Source organism: Eleutherodactylus coqui, chromosome 5 (genome assembly GCF_035609145.1).
Source record: "Eleutherodactylus coqui strain aEleCoq1 chromosome 5, aEleCoq1.hap1, whole genome shotgun sequence".
Classification (NCBI taxonomy): domain Eukaryota; kingdom Metazoa; phylum Chordata; class Amphibia; order Anura; family Eleutherodactylidae; genus Eleutherodactylus; species Eleutherodactylus coqui.
The window spans coordinates 251626049-251650814 of NC_089841.1; the positions used below are offsets into that span (position 1 = coordinate 251626049).

General features: G+C 46.0%; 1 protein-coding gene across 1 annotated transcript in view; it reads right to left on the reverse strand.

Annotated features, from left to right (window-relative positions):
- Window positions 1-1671: 1671 nt before the first annotated feature.
- The window catches only part of DGKQ (diacylglycerol kinase theta), a 123164-nt gene continuing 100069 nt past the window's right edge, over window positions 1672-24766 (reverse strand). Inside the window, exons 18-23 of the mRNA XM_066604481.1 lie at window positions 24468-24649; window positions 22854-22954; window positions 22578-22724; window positions 15658-15769; window positions 10104-10256; window positions 1672-8362 (exon numbers count right to left, since the gene is read on the reverse strand). Of these exons, the coding sequence (XP_066460578.1) occupies window positions 8258-8362; window positions 10104-10256; window positions 15658-15769; window positions 22578-22724; window positions 22854-22954; window positions 24468-24649 (800 nt within the window). The 3' untranslated portion in view covers window positions 1672-8257. The remainder of the gene's footprint in view (window positions 8363-10103; window positions 10257-15657; window positions 15770-22577; window positions 22725-22853; window positions 22955-24467; window positions 24650-24766) is intronic.

Here is a 24766-nt window from a genome sequence, read left to right on the forward strand (position 1 = left end):
TTGGACTGTGACAAATGAAAAATAAATTGCTTGGTCATTAAGGGCCCTTTTATACGACTTAATGTGATAAGGACTGGCCTTCACATAGATCCATTCAGAATGTATGCACAACATTGGTTCATGCCCCATACTGTTTCATCATTACGATCAAGCCATCCACCGTTTGCCTGGTAAGATGTGCTGCCAACAAGATCATTGGTGCCATATGAAATATGCAATCACCCGACAAACAAGCATTTCCTGCTGCGCTCGTCCCTGTCAGTCCAGTCTTGGAAGGGACTGCAGTAGTCACATACCTGCTCACCAATCACCGGCCTTGGTTGGCACATGCCATTCATGCACAGATACCTGCTGAGGCTAGCAACTGGTGAACAGTTACACGAGCAATGAACGGCACAGGACTGATGCAGTCACTTCTGGGATTGGACCGGCAGTGTTGGACAAGGGAGGCCTTTTGAAAATAAAGAATTGGCTTTATCTTTAGTTTACACCTTTTATTTACTCTCCTCTGCATGTAGAGGAAAGGTTTCCACACCAATATAGAAGGGGTTCTTTACTGTAAGAGCAGTGAGACTATGGAATTCTAAGGACATGTTGATGGCAGATTCCATAAGAGTTTAAGAGAAGCCTGGACACCTTTCTTGAGTGTTACAATATTACATGTTATATCACAGATTACTGAGAAGAGTCGGTGATCATCCACATTGCCAGATTGGAGGCGGGAAGGAATTTTTTTCCCCCTTAGAAGCCAATTTTCCTTATTTACCTCCCTGGGGTTTTTCTGTCTTTCTCTGGATCAACATTGGGGGGTAATAGGCTAAACTGGTTGGACATGGGGCTTTTTTCAGCCTTACATACTAGGTTACTCAGTTTTTCTTTATCTTATGCTGTGGCACATCTTACAATTACCATATATACTCGAGTATAAGCCTAGTTTTTCAGCACATTTTTTAATGCTGAAAAAGCCCCCCTCGGCTTATGCTTGAGTGAGGTAAAAAAAAAAACAACAATAAAATCTGCAATACCCACCCACCCACCACTGTGATTGGATCGAGCGTCAGCCAATCCCAGCCGACACTCGATCATTCACAGCCATTCAGTGGATGACATCACTGAATGGCTGTGATTGGTTTATCGAACGCCGGCTGTGAGTGGCTGGTGCTCGATCCAATCACAGCGCTTACTTACACAGCGCTGACGGCGGGAGAATTCAAAGCCGAGCAGGGGGAGGTCAGCGGGGAGAAGTCTCAAGAAGCTTGCCAGACCGCCTGGGAGACCATCGCGCCAGGTAAAAAGGGGCCGGCTGGGAGGTGAGTATTGTATTTGTTTCTTTACCCAGTATATACTGGAGTATAGCTCGGCTTATACTCGAGTCAATAAGTATTACCAGTTTTTTGTGGTAAAACTTATTGATTCTGCTTATACTCGGGTCGGCTAATACTAGAGTATATACGGTACTTTTCAGATCAGATTATTGCACTGCAGTAAAACCGCTGAATGGACATCACTCAAATTATAATCTCGTGTGTCGGCAAGAGTTGTGCAATAAAGGAGGTTTGGAATAATGAAATGCATCCGACAATACTGAATGAACTGACCGGGATGGAACGGAACGCAAGATACTTAAAAATGTGTCTTCTTTCAATAATGAAGTAGGTCTGACACCAAGTATTGGAGATATACTGTATATTGTCAACAAAACAGCATTTAAATACAGTCAACTAATTGGATTTGACACAATTTAATACAGATCTGATGATCTCATATTACAGGACTGAAATCAGTGCAAATTAAGAAGAAACCATTATACAGAGAGATTCTTGCAAAACAACAGTCTGTGAGTCCGACTAAATAAAGGTCAACGCTTTTAAATACAAAACTTTACATTTAAGAAACAATCAAAAAATTGTATACTTCACCAAATGAGACGAGATCGACACAGGAAACACCGAGAGAACGGGATCTTCAAGCTTAAACCACGAGTAAACATGGAATGTGCACAGTAAGCACACGGGAAAACGAAGGCAGCTTAACACACACGGTGGGCGGGTTTATAATACAGCAGTCAGTGTAGGTCATCACGCATGACCATATTGCTATAAGTGTATTAGCGGGCAGCCACACCCTAAACGCATCCATTATACAGGAGCCGCTCGGAAAAACCGTGTGCCTCAAATAGAATCAAACTAAACGAAAACACATCTAAAAGCTACAATGTTTACAGTGGTTTGTGTCTGGCACAATGTATTTCAGTTAACAGACAAAATAAAGTGCAACGCAACCTAAAAGGGCCGCCACGGTAAGGTCAGCGGCTTCATACAGGGACTGGTAATATTCTCTTATCACTGGAGATGTGTCACATGCAGGCATGATAATGGGGGCAGACATGACTCAGGGCGTCACGCCAGCCAACCTATAGAGAACAGCAGCCTCTTCATCCCCGACTGAATGGATTACTGAGAATGCACTTCACTCAACTGCAAGTGGAAGGAAGACAAGACTTGGCGCCCCGCTAACCCTTTGCAATCCAATTTTGGATTCAGGGTTTCCTAGGGGGCTTTCTCTTTCTGCCATTATGCAATGGCGCCATCTACTGGCTAGAGTCAGTACTGCGGTATGGGACATGCTGGAGAGGCCCCAAACAGAGCGGCCAGTAATATACAGTAAGTATTACGCTGCAGGACGTCTTCCGACATCAGAGCTGTACAGCCTTCAATCAGAATGTCGTCAGACAGTGGATTGGAAAGGGTTAAGTTATGTAGGACTAATGTCCTTATACAGCCTTGATTTGGCCTTGAGGAAGTCTCCATGGGAAGCTATTACACGAGTGCAGCTAACACTTGTGTTTTATAGCCAACTGCCAGGCTCTAAAGCCCGAGAGCTACCGGCAGCCTTTGGTGCTCATGTCCTGGTGCCCTTAAAAGGGTTTTCTGGGCCTAAAATGGAAATTCTGAACATGCTTAAATCTATCGCTAAGCAGTGGCAATCTGTACCTTTTATCTGCCGCTCTGGGCCCTCTTTGTTCTGTGCAGTCGCCGATCTGCCGCTGTGTTTACATACATGATTTCTGCAGTAAACATGGCAACCCCTGTTTCCCCCCAAATAAGACAGGGTCTTATATTAATTTTTGCTCCAAAAGCTTTTACTTTTGTACATATATAGCTGCCTGGACACTATTTAAATTGACTGTAACTTGGGCATATGTTTGGAGTGGAAATTATATTTCAAGCATCCGCATAAATCCTGAAAAATGATGGTAGGGCTTATTTCAGGGAAACCGGGCATTACCTACAACTTCTGGCATGCATAGAGCTGGTTTACTGGCCAATGCTATAGCTCCACCCACAACTCACACTACCTACAAATTACCAGCCACAGCCTCTCTGTGCCAGAGGAACCCTGCAGGCAGGGGAACTCTGATCTGCACATGAGCAATACAGCGCAGTGCAACTCCTGTCCTCCCATCATGCACTGCTCACAGGATATTAGAGGTTATGGAAAGAGGAGGAAGTAGCAAATTTAGACAAGATGGCATAGGAAGTAGAAATATTCTTCAAGCAGAGGGTCATGTGACATGAAGAAACTGTATTACTTTGAATCTTTATCATTCATTAAGCTTTTACAGTTTGTTGAAAGAAAAAAAAATGTTGGAAATGCTGGCTGGCTGTGATTTTGGATAATTTTGGTTGGCAGCCCCAATCCTATGTGGTTTATTCCTAAGCCAGGGATGGGAAGGATAATGTGCAGATAGATGTTTAGTAACTTCAATGAATGGCTGATTCAACCAAAACAACCAATCACTGTGAATCAGCCAACCCAAACAACCAATCAGGTTGCTGTAATTGTGAATCAGCCAACCCAAACAACCAATCAGGTCGTGAATCAAGCAGAAACGTTGTGGAATATAGATCTATGCAATGGGCACGGAGCTACAGTCACGGCCATCTTTAAAATGCGTGGAGCGGTGTTTTATTTGTGCACATAGGTGACTGCCCTCAATAGTAGTTGTAATTAATTTCTTTATAATTAGACTGTATCCTTATTTTGTGTCCCACAGAAGCTGCAAAGATCTAAGTCAGCTTTTTGCAGGGAATGGGGTCACCTACTAGAATCAGTAGAGCATCTGAGTCAAGTAATTCCAGATGTGAGAACTAGTTCATTTTCCTATGTGTATCTTTTTAAAGTAGCTTCAGATACTTTGCATGAATTGTAATAATCTAAAGGTTCCAAACATGAAACAGTTGCTGGTCAGTAAAGCAACATTATGCTACAAGTGTTCCAAACTGCTGCAGGTGTGAAGGCACGATGAGGCTGGTCACAAGCTTGTAGAATGACTACATTACAGAAGATTGGTTGGAATTTCCCGCACTGTTTGGTATATTTGGTTAGAAATGGTAGCAGCCTAGAATATGGAGCGACATGAGGCTGGAGCACAGATTACATCACGCACTAGGAAAGGGATTTAAACTCTGAATCACCACAAATATATATATATTACTCATAAATAGCAAAAGGATTATCCAACATCGTAAAGTACTTTCTCTAGAGATTTTGTTATACAACATAGATACAAAAATAATGTGACCAATCACGACGACTTATGTGGTCGGCTTTACGACGAGCTATATTCTGTACACACAATATATTGCACTGCAGCTTTCTTGGGGTCGCCATAAACATACGAGTTCAGCCTTCTCCGTTCTGTCCCTCAGGACTCACGTGGGCGGAGCTGGCAGGTAGACCAATTAGATTGCGTTACTATGCAGTATGGTGGTGCTGGAAAGAGGATTAAGATTTGGACCTTAAGGACTAGACTTTTTAGGGATTTTCCCCTGTGGCCGTTTTACTGCTCTATTTTGTTCCCTTGGCTACCAAAATTATTTTTGCTGCATTTTTTTTTCTTTCCGTGACATATAGGGCGATTTTTTAATATCTTTTTCACTGACTTTTTTTTTACATTTTTTAGTTTTATTGGTGGTAAAAAGCTAAAAAACTTTTAACATTTATAGTTCTGTTTTTTTAATTAGTATATTTATGCTACAATAAAGTTCGGGACGGGTTCCTCATTTTGTTTCGGACGTTTTGATATAGAGTATCTTTGGTTTTGGATAACAGGCAGCATATAGCGACGATTTTGGTTGGCGTCGGCTTTGGGTTATTTTCTGTAATTCTGTTTTACTTACGTATGCAATTATTTTGTGCCGCATGATATCATATAAGACCTCTGGGGGACAGTCACATGGTCTTTTTTTTTTATTTGACATTTTCCCACTGTAGCTGGGGCATCCATAGGAGCTCCAGTTACAGGGAAAAACAGGGGATTCGGCCATGGTCTTCCCTGCCTCTACTTCCGCACCATGTGGTGTGGACTTAGCGGCAAGGAAGCCACTGCAGATTACTGGTCGTGGAAAGCAATTGGCCGAAAAACATTGGCCGAAATGTCCTAGTGGACGAGGAAAGCAATGGACAAAATCTATGGATTGGACGAAATGTCCTGAAATCTAAAATATATACATTTTTAATGTATTCTATAACTTCTGGCTACAGGAGCTTCTGGCCATGAAGTGATGAAAGGAATATATATTATGTATTTCTTTTCCCCATTTCATGGCCAGAAGTCCCTGTAGTCAGTCCCTGCTTGCTGGTCGGTTGTATATTTTCCCTTGTGAATGACAACGATGGTCAAAATTAAACTAATGAATAAGATGAGAAGGTCCGAGGTGGGGGGGGGGGGGGGGGGGTATATCAGGAGATCTGCTACCCACCTGGATCCCAGCTGCTTTGTTGCAAAAAAAACATAAAATAGATTTTGGTTTTTCCAAATAGCAACATAATGTATTATTATAATATACCACTTATGGGTTTCCCTGCAGATGTATCCCGGACACGTGCAACGCCGTTACATCACATACCGGGGTGTCTTTGGTGAGAGGTTATTTGGAAAACTTATAACTATTTTTAATTTTGAATATTCTGTAAACCTCCCGCACATTTATATCACCGAACCGCGCCGCATATACCAATAGTAATAATCAGAGTATGCGTCGCACCACAACCCTCACACACTGAGGATTGGAGGAATTCACAATTAATCCTGAAAGCAAAGGTCAGTAAAATGTGAACCAAATGCCCCCCCCCCCATAGTTGTTCCGCAGTGTAAACGGATACTTTTTATTTTTACTTTAAAAGATGAATATTTTCTTAGAATTTGCCCTCTAATTGCTCTTTTTACAATAATAAATGGCCTCTTCCATATTTGCATTAGGGTTTAACGGGACACTTTGTCTTATATAATGAGAATGTCACACATTTTCTGTACATACAAGAGATCCGCAGATATTCTGCCGTGATATTCTTCATTGTAGTCTAAAATACTTTACATCATCGGTTAGATGGGACTGTAGATGTAAATGCGTTAGATGGGACCGTAGGCTGAACTTTCTAGGCCATGATCTGATCTGGACATATATTATCTATATTGTGGCCATTTATCAAAAATACAATGAAAAATAAACTTACAGATCATTTTCAATCAGTAGCTGGCATAAAGTTTGGCATCAACAATCTGTCAAGTAAAAGTAAGAAAACTGAAAAATTACACAAAACTAATGGGCGATCATCATACATGTCATTCTACGGCGTCCTACTTTTTGCCAGTTGCTCTTGATTAGCTGATAGATGACTTATCGCTTGTGTCCGATCACTAATGCACCAATATAGCTACAGGCTTCAAAATACTCATTAGTTTTACTTTTTTGCCGATTTACAATAAAAAAAAAAACAAAACACAACTTTTGTTTTCTTTTTAACACAATTCACTCTATCTAAAACGGACCTTCGCTTACTTGCCAATAGATAAGGTTGCTTAATGTTTGCAGCTGCCGAGTGCGCTTCATCATCCTGCGTACTCCTGCTATAACATGGGGGATGCAGCTACAACGCACACTGACGAACTTTGGCCTGATTCTCCTCTACGAGGTCTGGAGAGGAGATACAAATGTTGCTGCAGCATTTCCTGTCCGATTCCTAGCAGCGAATATCTACACAAGTTTACATCCTTTCATGCATTTTACACTTTACAATATAAACAGATAGAAAACAGCATTTACCTCTAAAAAAAATCCATAATCTAACTCTGTAATAAACATACGACAACTAGCAGAATATTCATTGGCGAAATACCACAAACTATTGAGGAAAAGCCCCCGAAGAGCTCCCAGTTATTGGAGGTTTGGTATGACAGCACTTGGATGTTCGCACACACTATAAGTTAAATTGTTACCAGCACAATTACAGAACACAGAAGAGTCACACAAACGTTACTTTGGTAGAACCGGATCACTGGGTGTAAAGTGGGAGCAATAAATAAATAATCTACCGAGTGGAATCTACTAAATGGTCCAGGATTGCAAAAACCCTATAGAGCCAAACAGCAATCCAGTCGTCACACATCCTCACTCCGCAGCAATAGGCGTAAAACACAAGGAAGGACGACTTCCTTTAGTCACACACCGCCAAGCGGCATGGGAACTTCAACCTAAGCTCCATCTACTTAAAGTATATGTAAGACTTACATATCGCTAGTGAAGAGTGCGGTCGCGCTTCTCTTGCCTAGCCTGAACTCGGCTCTGGGGAGAAGACTAAACCCGCATTTTTGGGGTGAAAGGAAATCAAATATCTAGAAAAATCTGCTTATTATATTCATCTTACCACTGAATAAAAATACATCTTCTAAAAATAGTGCTTTAAATACAGTACAGAACATGGAAGGGTCTGCTCGTCTGCCTGCGGACCTGCTGCTAACACAACGGTCAGCGCATGGGTCCTTCCTACTTAGTTCTCGCTTCAAGTCTTCGGACGTCGGAATCACAAAAGGAGAAAGAGCCTAAAACAACGTATCCTTGATACATCCAGGCAGAACCACAACGGTACAGAATCACCAAGTGCACAGTGTCTAAGCCACATGAAATGATCACATTGCACCCGGACAGCCATGTTGTAGCATGCAGAAGCTACTCGGTAACCCTTCTACAAAGGTTGGAGAATATCTACAGAATGTATACAAGCCTACAGCCCGGATTATTGTATCACTAAGACGGTCAATGGAAGCTGCAGGGGCTGCATGACACTTAGTATACGGTGGAAGAAGAATTCTGGCTCCGGATCCCTCACAAGGCATTTATGGGATTGAAGTCCCCTTGTGCCGCAGGTCTGTACTGCAGTGTATTACTAGGACCTTCCAGCGCCGTCTAGCTCTCTAGCTGCCGTTGTCGTTAGAAAGTGTAACAGCGTCTCCCTTGGAATCTTTGGAGCTGGAGGAGGTTTTTTTCTGCTTCTGCTTGGATTTCTTCAGCATATGAACCTAAAACAGAAGATGTAAAAGTCATAAGTCAAACTGGTAAATGATAGATGTGCGATTTTATATATTTAACACCTTAATGGCTGGCGCGTTTTGGTCCAAAAAGGATCAGACACTTTTTTAGGGATTTACCGATCCCATTTGTTTTGTTTGGATACCAAAATTATTTTTGCAGCGTTTTTATTTTCCCTCGACACATAGGGCTATTTTTTTTTTTTTTTTAACATTTTTCCATTAATTTTTTTTTCAAGTTTTATTAGGTGTGAAAGGCTAAAAATATATTTTTTACATTATAGTTAATTTTTAAAATGAGTATATTTACTCTAAAATAAAGTATAGGATGGGTTTGTCGTTTTGTTTCAGACATTTTGATATATACATTTGTATAGTATTGGATTACAGGTGCCTATGGTGATGGTTTAGGTTGGCTTTGGGGCATTTTCTCTTTTTATACTATTACTATATACACACACTCGTATATATTTTATTCTGCAATTTGCTTTACCCATTGTTGTAACTATTTAGAACATCTATCTCCTCCATGATGTCATATAAGACCTCTGGGGGTCATTCACATTGTCTCTTTTTTTTATTAATCTTACATTTTTCCACTGTAATTGGGACCTCCATAGGAGCCTGTAGCGCTCCCCTTGTAGTGACAGTCACTGACAGAGCTGATCTTGCAGTGGCAGGGGGCACCCTGCGGTCACCTAAAAGCTCTGCTTTCTCTCTCCCCTACATACAGTAGCACTCATTGCTTGACAAGGACCGCTTTTAGGTCGAACCGTTGCAGGTTTCTGCACATTATGAAGTGACATAAACTTCTTGGATTTTTTCAAACAACTTGGATCTGCAATGAGTTCCTGAGTGCCGCACCATTACACGCTATTGGATCGATTACTCATCTGCAGTCTGTCTGTCCATATTTACTTCTGCATGTCATCTGCTTTTCACATCTGGAAACAAGACAGGCCTTGACTAATGTGTCCTACCTCGCTTAGCAGAAGTTCCATGAACTCTGGACCGCCTGTTCTTTTTGTTTGTTTCTTTGTAGGTATAGCGCACGCTGCTACGGTTTGTTTTGTAACCGCAGACTGTGTCTGTGTGGATTAGCCCATTGACTACTATGAGTCCGTGTGCTGTCTTGGCCTCACACAAACTGAAAATACGCTCAAAGTGATTTAGGCCTTAGTCATGTTACAGAAGGAGAGAGCTTCCTCTATAAGCCCACAGATAGTCCATGTGTTGCTATGGTGGCTGATAACATAACAGTGGCCCCCAGGCTTGCTATGTTCATAAACCTATTAAGGACTAATAAGCTGCTTGACTGACAGGCATAATACAATGCAATACAGAAGTATTGCAATGTATTATAGAAACAATCAGGGAAGCACATACTGGGGGCTTAAAAACAAATGAATACAACAATTGAAATAAAATGAGTTCCAAGAACATTTTTTTTTTAGTGACATGTTTCCTTTATGATACCAACTAGGACTTGTCTTTGGGTTAACCTGTTCAGTGGGGTTCACATATACAGATACTACCCCTTTAATAAATATGGCCAGTTTGGGAGACTAACGCAGTCTTCATGGGACATCTGATAAATGGGCCCCAGTATTACAACACTTCATAAGATCCTCTTCGAGGAGTATAAACTGACAATGTGATCTCGGGACAAGAACAAAAGTTGTGTATCTCCCTTGCATCATCAGAAATGTACCCCTGGTGTGACTGGTCTTACCTTTGGTCCTGCAGCAGAAATGATGATCTGTCCTGGCGGCTGGATCCAGGGCTCACCATCTACCTGGACTGGAATAGGTTTTAGAACGGTTACACGGAAGTAGGAACCCTGGGCGATTCGAATACCTGAACGCAGTCCTCCTTGAACTTGACCCTGGCAACACAAAATGCACAAAGTTATGCTGAGCTGAAATTATGTAAAAAGTCACTGCTTCCTAGAAAAACCCCTCAGAAATTCCGCCATTGTTTTTGGGTTGTGTTTTTATGGTGTTGACCATTTGGTAAAAATAACAGGATTCATTTTCCTACCTGGATCAGAACGATTATGATAATACAAGTTCGTACAGATGGTTTTATTAGTTTTTTACTGCTGCACAATAAAAACCACATTTGTATAGAAAAACTATGGAATCTAAGATCCATGCATTACGAGGGCTTGTTTTTTGCAGAAAGAGTTGCCGTTTTTTATTGGTACCACTTTGAGGTACTTGTGATTTTTGGATTGCTTTCTATTGCAACTTTTTGGAAGCAAGAAAAATAGCAATTCTAGGTTCACCAAGTGAGATAAATATTTTCATTGTCCGAGTTATTAGGAATGCGATAATACCTATTATGTGTTACTTTTTTTAAAAACTTTTTGCATGTGCAATACGCAGTGAATAGAACCCAACGGGTTCCTTCATAAGAACAGACTTGGTGTGGAAAAAAAAAAAAGGGTAGCATGTTCCAGTTTTGTGCATATTGCGCACGAATATGGCAAATATTTAGCTGATTGAACATAACTGCGCCATGAAATCAATGGCAGCATGCTTGTGCGATTTTAACGCATGCAAATACGCACAACATGCACAAGCAAAAAATACAGTAAAAACTTGAGGATGCGATCGTTTGATCACTACAATAGGATATGTAGTGCATTGTACTATGCCTATGATAGAAGCCTATTATACTCTGTGGGGATGAGACCTTATAGGCTGAGTTACAAGGCATATGCAAAGGCCTTTGTCAGGTGCCAGCTTCCATGGGTTTCATTGGTACCTTGCAATCACACTGCGGGGTGCTAATAGGCAACAGAAGGAGCACCCTTCCCATGTCATTTGCTTACATGCTGTAGTTTTTATTGATTGTGGCATGTGAGGGGTTAAACTGCCAGGATCTGAGGTTTCGCCATTCCTGGCGGTTAGAGCAGGGGCCTGGCTGTTGGTCAGCCAAGCCACCGCTTTAAAAAGGAGTTCCGTAAAAAGGCGTATTGGCCGACACTAAAGAGTTAATATTCATTGCTTCTAGTGCGCCAAAACAATTGGCAAGTATAAGCCAACTCTGATGCCATTTTAGAACACTGCATCCCAAAAAACAAAATAAATCACACAGAAAATGTACCTCTACAAATACGCCTATTACACACATATAATAGGCGAGGCTTACATATGCATCTCTTGCAGATCCAGCCCACAAGGCTGGACACAAAGCCCCAGCGGGCTGCGCTATTGTCCGATACAGCGATTGCCACCATGATGGAAACCTGATGGACCCCATTATGGTCAATGGGCTCTGTTTGGCGTAAACTATATGGTCTATCATATAATGGCCGTATCTTCGTTGTTCTGTTACTGCGATGGGCTGAGCTATATAAATTCCCAATACTGGTGTGAAAGAAGCCAGACAAGATCCAATATTCCACTCCGTGGAAAAATCTGAACCAGCATCAGCTGGCCTAATGTGCAGATTTGGATGTGGAATTGAAAATGGCACAATTCTCTACCAAAATCCACATTTAGACGTGGATTATCGCGGGGATATTGACAGCAGAATATTCCATACTCATTGAATGAGGAGAGCAAACAGCAAGAGCACTTCATAATGAGACATAACATCCATGGGATCTAAGAGCTCCAATCATTAACCAGCCCTGCCTAGAACTAGAGGGTCAGTCCTGGGAGGCAAATGCCCCTCTGCCCCCTAGCCCAGCCCAGCCCACCCCTGGCCCACTTACAGGATAAATTGGCCAACTGTAACGAGCGCTTTGCCCGTCGGCACTACTTTACTGCCCTTTATAATTGGCAGATGACAGGCCTTACGGGAACGAAAGAGGGAATTATCCTGGACATTAACTTGGTTTTCACGAGTCTTCATGACAACATACAGAGATTGCCCTTTGACCTTCAGGAACAGGAAGCACAGAGGTTAAAAAACCCCTTTAAATTACAATGACGACATGACAAGAAGCAACAGACTTGCTATAAGAAGAAATAATGGAAGGGATATAAAAGGGTGCGGTCATGAAGACTCGTGAAACCCGAATTAATGGTAAGCATAAGGCCTCATGTCCACGGGGAAAATCAGGCCCGCTACGGATTCTACATGGAGAATCTGCAGCGGGTCCCTCCTGCCCCGCGGACATGAGCGCTGAAAATAGGAATTTAAAAGAATTTACCCATCCGTAGCGGGCGGGGAAAGTCTTCTCTTCCTCACGGCCGGATCTTCTTTTTCGGCCGGCGGATGAACTCGTCATGGCTGTGGCACGTCGCCGACGTGCCGCGCGCATGCGCCGGGCACATCCGCCGAGCCGAAGCAAGAAAGATCCGGCCTTGAGGAAGAGAAGACCTTCCCGGTCCGCTCCGGATGAGTAAATTCTTTTAAATTCCTATTTTAGGTCTCCCGCAGATCCGGACGGCTTCCATAGGCTTCAATAGAAGCCCGCGGGAGCCGTCCCCGCGGGAGACCCGCATGAAAATGGAGCATGGTCCAGATTTTTTCATGCTCCATTTAAAAAAAAAATCCCTTTTATTGACCATCCGTGGGTATTTATCTACCCCGCGGGTGGTCAATGCATCCCTATGGGGTGCGGATCCGCGGGCAGGAGAAGAGTTAAAATCTGCTGCGGATTTTAATTCTTATTTTGCCCGTGGACATGAGTCCTAAGTCCCGCTTTACACAGCGTCTTCAGGACAGATCAGTATTCTTAAGGGGAATAACCGCCTGATCTTTCCACCCAAGAAGCCACCATTGTTCTTGTTGAATTAATTCTTAAAGAAACTGGAACTGGCTTTTTGCAAGCTTTGTTGGCTTCTTTAATAGCCATATTTAGGTTTCCTTTTCCCAAGTTGAGGCTCCATCCTAGATGTTGCAGGATAGAACATGTTCTTTGAATGTGATGGAGATTTTCCACTGAATTTGCTACAAACAGAAACTGTCCAAATAAGGGACCAAAATGATTCCCCTCAGCCTGAGATAAGTTACTACCTGTACTATGACCGGACAAAAAATGCAAATTGATGATCATTTGTGCAATATACTGCAGTACTTCTGTATTGCAGTGAATTGTGCTGTCAGCACTACTCTATCACACACATCTACTCTGGCATGCATGGAGGCCTTTACTAGGCTTCTAGCTGCTATGGCAGGGGGAGGTAAAGAGGTAGAGCCCCCGTCTAATGCTGTGTTTACACAGAACAGTTATCGTTCCGGAAACCATTCAAACAAGCAAAACTGAATGATAATGCAGCGAGCCAACGACTGAAAGACAAATGAGAATCGCGCGCCTCTCGTTCTTCGCTCAGTTTCAGCTGGCATAAAAATTAGTGCTGACTCGTTTATTTATCATGTAGTTTAAATGCTGATCGTTTATAGGAATGTGAAACACTGAACGATTAGTGACCGAGAACTATAGGATTCTCAACGAGAACTGTGCAGTGTAAACATGCTGCCCAAGCGCGGTTGAGCTGGTGGTAGTGTCACGGGCAGGCGAGAATCATTAGACTCTGGTCCCGTGTAAAAGGGGCATTACAGATGATGCTACTGAGCATGGCATCTAAGAGGATCAAGAATCATGATTAGTGTTCTCTCTGATCCCAGCCAGCACAGAAGTGTATCAGCTGTATAACACAGGTAACACCGGCTCCTAGGCCAGCTCCACATATAATCCCTCCTCAATACATGTATGACGTATGTTCCCAAGAGGTTAATGTGTGGCTCACAGTTATGACATTTTCACATCAAATGTCAAATTCTTCAAATATTAACCCTTTCCAATCCACTGTCTGACGTCTGAAGACATTATGATTTAAGGCTGTACAGCTCCGAGGTTGGAAGATGTCCGTCGGGGTTCTCTTACTGTATATTGCCAGCCTCTCTGCTGTTGGAGCCTATCCAATGCGTCACCTCATGCAGTACTGGCTTTAGCCAGCATATAGCGCTGTTACATAATGGCAGAAAAACAGTAAGCCCCCTAGGAAAACCAGGATACAAATTGGATTGTAAAGGGTTAACAAAGAATTAAACTTAAAGGGGTTGTCTCACGAAAGCAAGTGAGGTTATACACTTCTGTATGGCCATATTAATGCACTTTGTAATATACATCGTGCATTAATTATGAGCCATACAGAAGTTATTCACTTACCTGCTCCGTTGCTGGCGTCCCCGTCTCCATGGATCCGTCTAATTCTGCTGTCTTCTGGCGTTTTTAGACGCGCTTGCACAGAAGGGTCTTCTGGCTTCTCTTCTGTCCAGCACGAGCGGCGTTCTGGCTCCGCCCCCTTCTACGCGTCATCACGTAGCCCCGCCCCGTCACGTGTGCCGATTCCAGCCAATCAGGAGGCTGGAATCGGCAATGGAACGCACAGAGCCCATGGTGCACCATGGGAGAAGACCTGCGGTGCACCATGGGAGAAAACAGCAGTGCATCCCTGGGAAAGGACCGGCGGCCATCTTGGGGAGAAGATCTTTTAAAGTTCATATTTCGTCGGATCGGTGAGTAGCAAGCGGCTTAAAAACTGCTTTAAATTGCTATTTTATGCCAGGGGGGTGACAGGGGGAATGGGGTAAGGTAAAATTTTGATGTTTGCCGCGAGGCAACCCCTTTAACTTTATTCTTTGTTTTAATATTTTAACTCTGTTCCTGGAATTGGTAATATGGAACATTTTTTACTACTACCAGAAAATCATCTTTAGGGTGGTCTCGCTGTTTGGGAAGCAGGAAAGGGGAATCCCTGCAGCTCTCTGGATTGTACCAAACAATGTCAGACGGACCCGACTGACTGCCAGCTTCAGGACGAAAGAAGAAATGCTGCGTGCTATTTCTTCCAGTATTTTCAGTCGGATCTCTGACAGAAGATCCGGCCGGATGTGAACCCATCCTTACTTTTCCATTCTATGAGTTTAGGACTTCCACATTTTTCAAAGCAACGAGGGAGATCCAACGATATGATATGTCTAAAATGCTCTATATAACTCCGGTTGTGTTCTCATCCTGCTGTTCTACATGATGGAGGTGCACTTCAGGAGTATATCCTCACATGCACCCAGCGTATGCCACAAGAGTGTCGTTCTGGCATACGCTGGGTCAGTATGTACAGGCATTACTCCTTCCTACTGAAAGGGAAGGCTACACTTTGTAGAGGGACACTATAAATCAGACGTATACCACGTGGCTGTAGTGGGATATCCCGCAGTCCTTCGTTGAAATTATATGTTGGGAAATCCTCAAAAAGGAGCTGTGAACCGAGCCCTCTATATCATGCCGTACATTCACCAAACCTCAGCGTCAACAGACTCACCATGTGAACCACTCCAGTTACCCCAACAACTTCAAGCAATCCATCATCAATTCTTGGCTTTCCATACCGATTATCATTATCGGAGCCCCACAGATCAGCTCCTGAACCCCAACTGAAAGGAAAAAGCAAGAGATAGTTTGTAATACAGATATTTTTGGTATAACTTACCGTAAAATCTCTTTCTCGTCGCGTTCATTGGGGGCCACAGCCTAGACCATGGGATATAGCCACTGCCCTAGGAGGCGACACTAAGCAAAAAAGTGTTAGCTCCTCCCCATCTGGCTATATCCCCCCTGCAGGCACTCAGCTAATTAGTCTGTCTGCAAGCAGTAGGAAGCCAGTGGGAGTAAAATTATACATATTATGTTTTATACATACCAAAACGAACTCTTTGGCACAATTTTCTGCCGAACCATGACCGAAGAACAGAAAGTTCCAGCAACCGCCTAAATAAATAAGGGGTGGGTGCTGTGGCCCCCAATGAACGCGACGAGAAAGAGATTTTACGGTAAGTTATACCAAAAATATCTGTTTCTCGTCCGTATCATTGGGGGCCACAGCCTAGACCATGGGACGTCCACAAGCAGTCCCGAAAACAATATATTGGGTGGGCATTCAAAGTTCGGCTGTGCGGTCAACGACCGCCGTCTGCAAGCTCTTCAGGCCAAGAGCGGCGTCAGATGATGCAGCTGTGTGGACCTTATAAAATTTTGAGAACATATGTAAGGAAGTCCAGGTGGCTGCCTTACCCTCCTGAAGGGCTGAGGCTCCGTGACGGACTGCCCGGTAGGCCCCTACCGCCCGTGTGGAGCGGGCCGTAACCCGACATGGCGGCAAGCGCCCTGAGGTGCGATACGTCTCTGTTATCAAGGACCTTATTTGGATAGGGTGACTTTTGAGGCTGCCAAGCCCCTTCGGGTCCCCTTCGGAATAACGAAGAGGGTGTCGGTCCTTACGAAACGTCTTTGTTCTTTTCACATAGATCCTCAGCGCCCTTACCACGACCAAGGTGGTGCAGCATTTTTTAATTTATTTATTTATTTATTTTTTTTCCTTTTTGCGTACTGGATCTGGACAAAAAGAAGGCAAGACAATTTTCTTCATTAGTCTGAAAACTGAGATACCACCTTTGGTAGTAACTCGGGTGATGGCCTCAGCACCACTTTATCCTGGTGGACGGTCCTATATGGCGCCTGTATAGACAAAGCCGCCAGCTCCGAGACCCTACGGATTGACGTAATGGCGACGAGGAATACCACCTTCCAGGTCAGTAGTCGCATAGAAATCTCCTTCAGCGGCTCAAACGGCTGGCCCGTCATAGTGTCCAACACGAGATTAAGGTCCCAAGTTTGGACCGGGGGTTTAAACGGGGGTGTCGTATGGGCGACTCCTTGCAGGAATGTACGTACTGCCATCCTCTTTGCGATTGGCTTTTGGAACAGTACCGTTAATGCCGACACCTGTCCCCTTAACGAGCCTACCCTCAATCCTACCTCGAGGCCTGATTGTAGGAATGCACGAATTCTGGCCACCGACAATTGTATCGGTTGTACCCGCCCCTCCTCACACAGGTGAAGAAGCGCTTCTCAGACTCTACAATAAATTGCAGATGAGGCTGGTTTTCCGGCCCGTATCATAGTCTGGCTAACCTTCTCCGAATAGTCCTTCCTCCTCCACACCTCGGTCTCAACGGCCAAGCCGTCAAATGTAGAGACTTGGAATTTGGGTGTAGAAAAAAAGGCCCCTGAGATAGCAGGTCTCTTTGCTCTGGAGGATGCCACGGTGTGTCGAACCGCATTTCTATGATGGTCGCGTACCAGCTTCTTCTTGGCCAGTCTGGTGCTGTTAATATTGCTGATCATCCTTCCTGCTTGATTTTCCCTAGGATCCTCGGTATGAGAGGAATGGGTGGAAATAAGTATGAGCTTGTACTCCTCCCACGAAATGGTCAGCGCCTCTGCTGCCACTGCTTGTGGATCCCGCGCTCGGGACATAAACGAGCGTCGCTAGTAATTTAGTCGGGACGCCCTGAGGTCCACGTCTGGCGAGCCCCACTTCCGGCATATCGTCCGAATACTTCTGGGTGCAGCCCCCATTCGCCGGGATCCACTGTTTCTCGTCTTAGGTAATCCGCCACCCAGTTATCTCTATTCCGGGCAATGTAGACTGCGGACATCGAGCTCAGATGCTTTTCCGCCCACGTTAGTATGCCTGTTACCTCGCTCATTACCGACACGCTCCTTGTTCCTCCTTGTCGGTTGACATAGGCCACCGCTGTGGTGTTGTCCTTTTGAACGCGTACCTTTTTTCTCTTGAGATTGGGCCCGAAGTGTCGGAGAGTCAGGTAGATGGCCCGCAACTCTAGGATGTCCATATGTAGCCTTGTCTCTTTTTGAGACCACACTCCTTGAACAGACTGGTCCCCTAGTGTTCCGCCCCAACCTGAAAGGCTGGCGTCCGTTGTCACTACTGTCCAGCGACTTGGGCTCAAAGGCCATCCCGCCTGAAGCCTCCCAGGCTCCCGGCACCACTTCAGTGACTTTTGGACTTGAGGGGTTATCTGGACTCGCTGTTCCAGGGTCATCGGGAACCCCTTCCAGCGTGCCGATATCAAGTGTTGTAGTTTCCTTGACTGGAACTGGGCGAACGGAACCGCCTCGAATGCTGCCCCATCTGGCCCAGGGTAGCCATTCTGAGGGTTAACGGTTTCCCCTGTATTAGGGACCGGACCCCCTGCCGGAGCTTGTCTACCTTTGCTTGAGGTAGTCGGACCCGGTGCTGGCTGGTATCGAATATCATGCCCAATACTCCAAGTGTTGCGTCGGTATTCGGCATGATTTTTCGCGGTTCACTATCCAGCCGAATTCTTCTAGAATCTTCATCGTGCCGTGTAAGCTTTTGATGTTGCCGTCCCCGACGATGCCTTTATTAGTATATCGTCCAGGTATGGAATGGCTGATATACCTTCCGCCTGGAGCGGCGCCATCACTGTTGCTAGTACCTTCGTAAAGACCCTTTGAGGGGTAGACAGGCCGAATGGCAGCGCCGTAAACTGAAAATGCCTTCCCTGTGTTTCAAAACGAAGGAATTTTTGATGTGTTTCCCGAATCGGGATATGGAGATAAGCGTCCTTGATATCTATTGAGGACAGCAATTCGCCCGGTTGCATGGAGGTTATCACGGACTTGATTGGCTCCATCCGGAAATGTTTTGTTCTGATGAATTGGTTCAACCTCCTAACATCCAGCACCGGCCTCACTCTGCCGTCCTTTTTGGGTACAAGAAAAAAGATTCGAATAGAACCCTTGCCTCTCTTGTGCCCCCGGTACTGGTTTCACAACCCCCTGTGCCAGAAGGTTCCGCAAGGCCTGCTGTCGGTTGGCTACTCCTTCCGGGGTGGTAGGCACTCCAGACCTGCAGAATGAATTCCGTGGGAGAGTCGTGAACTCGATTGCGTAACCGGGTGTCACAATTTCCTGCACCCACTTGTTGCTCACGCGCCTCCCCTATGTCTCCCGAAATTGGGAGAGCCTGCCCCTCCCCCGTGGTGACACTGGGTGGGGGCAGCATCTCATGCCGCGCTCTCTGATCCCGCTGTTTTAGATGTTCCGGGTCGGGATCGCCAAGTTTGCCTTGTTTTTGAAAGAGGGGCCCCTCTTTGCGTCCGTCGGGGCTCTTGTAGACTGGGACCACTGCCCCGACCCTGGGCGGGATGAAAAAACGCCGAAAGTATCTACAACAAACGGTTTCCTTTTTAGTGGAACCTTCTCCTTTCTTGCCGGCATTTGTGGTAACGACGTGCTCTTGCCGCCTGTAGCGTCCTTTATCATGTCATCCAGTTTAGGTCCAAACAGCCTGTTTCCTTCGAATGGCAATTTGGTTAGGGCCATCTTGGATGCTGTATCTGCTGACCAGCTTTTTCAGCCAGAGAGTTCTCCTTGCCGCAACCGATGCAGCGGATGCCCGGACGACGAACTTGGCTGCATCTAGTTCTGCTGCGCATACAGATTTGTTTGCCTGTATGACGTTGTCTGTCAGTTTGAGCAACTCATTTGGTGGAGCGCCTGCTACAGTGTCTCTCCGTAGCTGCTTGGCCCAGGCTATGGATGCCTTGCTGACCATGCGGCCGCAAACATCGTCTGTAAGGCGGTGCCTGTGGCTTAAAACCCGGTTTTTGCCCACTCATCCAGCTTCCTGTCTTGAGGATTAGCCAGCATTGCTACCTCGGCTGTTGGCAGCGCTGAACTTCTAGACAGTCGCGACACTGGCGGGTCAACTACCGGAGGTACCGCCCAACCCTTTTTCAAGCCTCCTGGGAATGGATATGTACTTCCCTGAGTCTTCCCGGGTTGCCTAAATTTCTTATCCGGGTTCTGCCATTCCTTGTTTAAGGACCTCCGAAAAATCCGGATGGTCTGGGAAGACCTGTCGCTGTCTAAATGACACCGCGGAAGGAGGCGTCTCCACTGTTTCCTCCATTACTTGGAGGATTTCTCTTATGGATATTACCAGACCGTACATTAGGCTGGCTAGGCGCGACACCTGTTCCTCGTCTAGTTCCGAAACTGACGAGCCTGCAGAGTGGTCGTAGTCTTCAGACCCACTGCCCTTGCCTGCCGCTTGCGCCGTATCCCGGGGCGCCCATGAGCAAGATGCTCGAGGGGCCTCATGGCGAGCCCGGGCTGGTCTCACAGAATACCGGGACCGTGAAGAATGCCTTAATCTATGATTAGTATGCACGGACTCCCTGGACCCATGAGAGCCATGATAGTCCCTGGATTGTCTGGACTTTGAGTGTCCAGACGACCTCCCGGTGTGGCGCGATCTATGGGGAGTGTCCTCGCTGCTACGGGACCTCCTCCTCTTGTGTGCCCTCCCTCGTGGATATTCCGAGGAGGACGCGTCTGAGTTGGATTCTGATCAGCGTAAAATCGCCGCAGAGAATGTGGCCCAGCCAGAAACGGCAGCGGCCAGGGACCTCGCCCGTTGGGGTTCGGGCCCTGGCTCCACAGGGGCGGCGGGGGGCACCGGGGTCCCTGGAGCTGCACGCACCGCGGCACATCTAGCGCAGCGGGGGTCGACTTGACCGCAAGCGAACTTAACGCTGCAGGTAGTGCAAGCGTAACGCTTCACCCTCCCCTCGGCCGGGCTGGAACCCTCTGATCTAGGGTCAGACATGGCAACAGAAAAAAATTCCCAGGTAGCGGGTAAGCTAAGTACCGTTACAGGAATGCCTGCAGGGGGGACGGGGAGGGCAAGGGGAGACACCGCAAAGTGCTGCCTTGGGCAGGGCTTACCCGGTCTAGCAGCTGTTTCTGCGGTTCCCCCGGTCCAGCTGGAGCCTCTGGTCCTGACGCTTGGATGCTGTCGGAAGTCGACGCTGGTGTACCATACGATCTCGCGGCGTTGGTGACCCGGCAGGTGCTGTGGCAGGGACTGCTGCGGAGTTGTTACTGCTGCTGGTGCCCGAGACAGGAGGTGCTGCTGCTGTCCGGGTGCTTTCTCCGTTGCAGAAGGAAACTGCAGAGGAAAAACTGCAGGGCTGCAGGGCTGCACGGCTGGAAAGGCTGCTGTGTGCTTCAGAGAGCTGCAGGTGCTGGGCTCAGAGGTGTAGCAACTGAAGTGTCCCAGGAGCGCGGCCATTTCTCTGTCCGGCGGACTTTTTAACTCACCCCGGTCGGAGGGGGCGTGGCCTGGCCCGGAAGCGTCCCCGCGACCCGGAAGTGACGCTTTCCGGCCGTGACGACGGCGCTCCGCCCCCCGGAGCGCCGTGCCCGGAAGTGGTCTGCCGGCCGGCGCCCCGGCGTCCTGCAACACGCAAGCTTCTATCCCTGGGCGGGAGAGCTGCCGCTGCCGCCGCCTTTGCCGCTGCCATCGTCGCATGCCGCTGCCACCGCCGGCGTCCTGATTCCTTAAGGTATGCGCTGTCTGCGCCGGAATACTTGCCGCGCCGTCCATAGTCCCAAGGGGGGTGTCTTCCTGGGAGCCACAGCCTGCCTTGCGTCGACCACTCCAGCAGTGCTGCCCCCTACGCGTCACCGTTAGACAGTGCGCTACTCCAGGGAGGGGGAGCCCTATGGCTGGCGGGTAACCGACTCAGATGCGCATTGCATGGTCGGGCCCCTTTTTCTTCTCTGGGTGAGACGCCGCAGTAGTGGTGGAGACACCCCCTGCCTGCGTCTCCCCCGGGAGGCCAGTAGAGCCAGGGAAAAGCCCCGACTCCCCGGATTCCCGCGAATAGCTCTTTCCACGTCTGCCTCCTAGCAGACACTAAGCTAAAGACTAATTAGCTGAGTGCCTGCAGGGGGGATATAGCCAGATGGGGAGGAGCTAACACTTTTTTGCTTAGTGTCGCCTCCTAGGGCAGTGGCTATATCCCATGGTCTAGGCTGTGGCCCCCAATGATACGGACGAGAAACATATATTTTGGCATTGCCCCGTTGAAATCGCGTTATTTATTGGTTACACTTGTATATTAGCTCGAAAAAAAAAATGGCTGTTGCACAATTCAAATTATATATATATGCGCACATGTCACAGAGAATGTCTAAGAACACTCCCACAGAAGTCAATGGGTCCGATCCTGCCCATTGTGTGAATGGCCCATGACTTCTGCTATAAGCTGAGGCCAGATGGCCGCCCCCATAGTCATGTACAAACAATAGAATAATAAAGAAAATCTACAGGCAGAAAATGAAAGCAGATTAGAAAAATGGAACCAGTTTCATCATCTGGTTTTCATTAGTAAAAAAAATACAGGCGCTACATTTCCGTGAAGCACCACAGAATGTTATACAATTACTTTTTATGACTCTTTAATTTGTATCCATTTCTACCTTTTATATATGATGCAAATTAAAGAGCACCGACTATCTTCAAGGACCTGGAACACTGCATTCAATACGGCGTATATTATCTACCTGGGGATATTGAGAAAGATAAGTCCTTCGATATTCGGAAGCTCGATTTCTTGCTGGTCAACCTGAAGCTTTAGATCTTTATGCAGATTCCGATTGTGACTGAGCTTCTGCAAGCCGGCCTTAACATACACGCCTTTGTTGTGGAACCTTCAAGAGAAAGAACATTATATTATATACACACACACACACAATAATATATAATTATATACACACACGTCAGAAAATGGAAGCAGTCTCCCCTCGTTCTTACGTACAGGTACGCTCAGTAAACATTACCTGCTATTGAATTTTCCGGGCTCGATTTCGCGGGCGTGATGGAAATCTAAGCTTAGTTCCGCATCAATCCCAATTCCACAGTAGTTGTTCATTTGTACAATCTAGCAAACCAAAGACAACGGGTAAGACACAAATAGATAAAAGACACAACTTCACTGCAAACTGGTGTCCACAATTGTGATTCTCAGGGGAGGAACGATCCTCCATTGACCGAGGCAGAGAATTAGGACATGACTTGTATTTAATAATCCCTCAGTAGTCAACACAGTAGTACTAATAAGCAACTTGAAGGGGTTGTACCAGAATGGCAAGTTATCCCCTATCCTTGCTCATCAGTGGGAGTCTCACTGCTCAGACCCCACCAATCTCAAGAATGGGGGTCCCGTTTCCCCTGTCGTCCTCATTGGGGGGTTAATGCACCCACCACAACGAAGAGGAGACTGAATGGAATGCTGGTCGCGCAAGCACAAGAGCGCTCCATTTACTTTCAACACGACTGCCGAAATAGCCTAGCCGGTGCCATCTCTGTCAGCTCCATTGAAATGAATAGAGTGCTGACTGCACATGCTTGGCCAGCACTCCATGGCTCTGTGGGGTGTGTGTGTGTGTGTGTGTGTGGGGGGGGGGGGGGTAGGCGGCCCATGCAGTGAAAGGATGGCAGGACACAAGAGTTCGGCTCACAAGATTGGCGGGTGTCTCAGTGGTGAGACCCCCACCCATCAGCAAGCTATCCCCTATCCTGTGGATAAAGGATCAAGTGAAATTCTGGTACAACCCCTCTAATATACACCCATAAACAAATCTACAATCAAGTATTGGCCCAGTAGAATCACTGCTCCATCAGCTCCTAAAGCCTTATATTATCCTCAATATCTCTAAACTCTACGATACAGAAAGGATAAAGACGAACTGACCAATAGAGGAGAGGGAAACAGACATGAAACTGATACATTTTAACACGATTCTACCCAAAAGAGACAAAGATCTCCCCGGAATTTTTCTTCATTAATTCTGTAGTTATTCCCCCGGTACATATAAATCAGCTACTCTTACATTGTTTAGTTATGCCATTCCTTCAGTTGGGTCATGTGATCTCTAGTGACCCCTGGGGAATTTCTTACCTCAAAAGGGGTCACTATTAGGACTTCCTGTTTGATAACATTACCTGGTCTGTACCAGACAAGATGTTCTCAGGGGGGACAGTAACTCCTATCACATTACTGATTATGATTAGAGGCTCCAGTCACACAGTTATAAGGAAGATGATGATAGTTCATCCCCCAGGAGTGTATACTTATGGTCTTTAGCTTAATATGGTGAATGCAGAGGTTAATGATATGTACACTGTACCACTTAGCAGGCAAAAATAGTATAGCCTCTAGTTAATGCTGTGCTGATGCATCATGGGAGTGACTGTGAACGTAACATATTAGATGGTGCCCGATAAGCATTAGACAGGGGGCTGCACTGCACGAACAACAGTGCAATATACACAGAAGAGCAGAGTGTGACGGGGTGCAGGGATGGAAAAATGTGTTTTCAGGGGAGGGCTTCTCCAACGCATGGTGGCACCACTAGTATAAACAATTAACAGAAAACTAAAACTGGTCCTACCTTTGGTGGTTCAGGTTCGGAGATACCATTTTCCATTGAATCAACAACTTCCTGAGCATCTAGAAGTATCGTCCAGCGGTCCATGAGGACATTCTCCGCTTCATCCACAGAAATGAGGACAGAGTATGGATCCTCCCCACTGTAGCCAGCCCCCCATCGGAGGACTCTCCCCAGGTCATTGCCTGGAATAAAAAAATTGTAGCCTTATAATCCCAAGACAAATGAATCAATGTTTGAAGAGCTGTTGAAAGCACAGAAGACGATGGGGTTACATCTAGAACACTTTGTTCACACTTGTA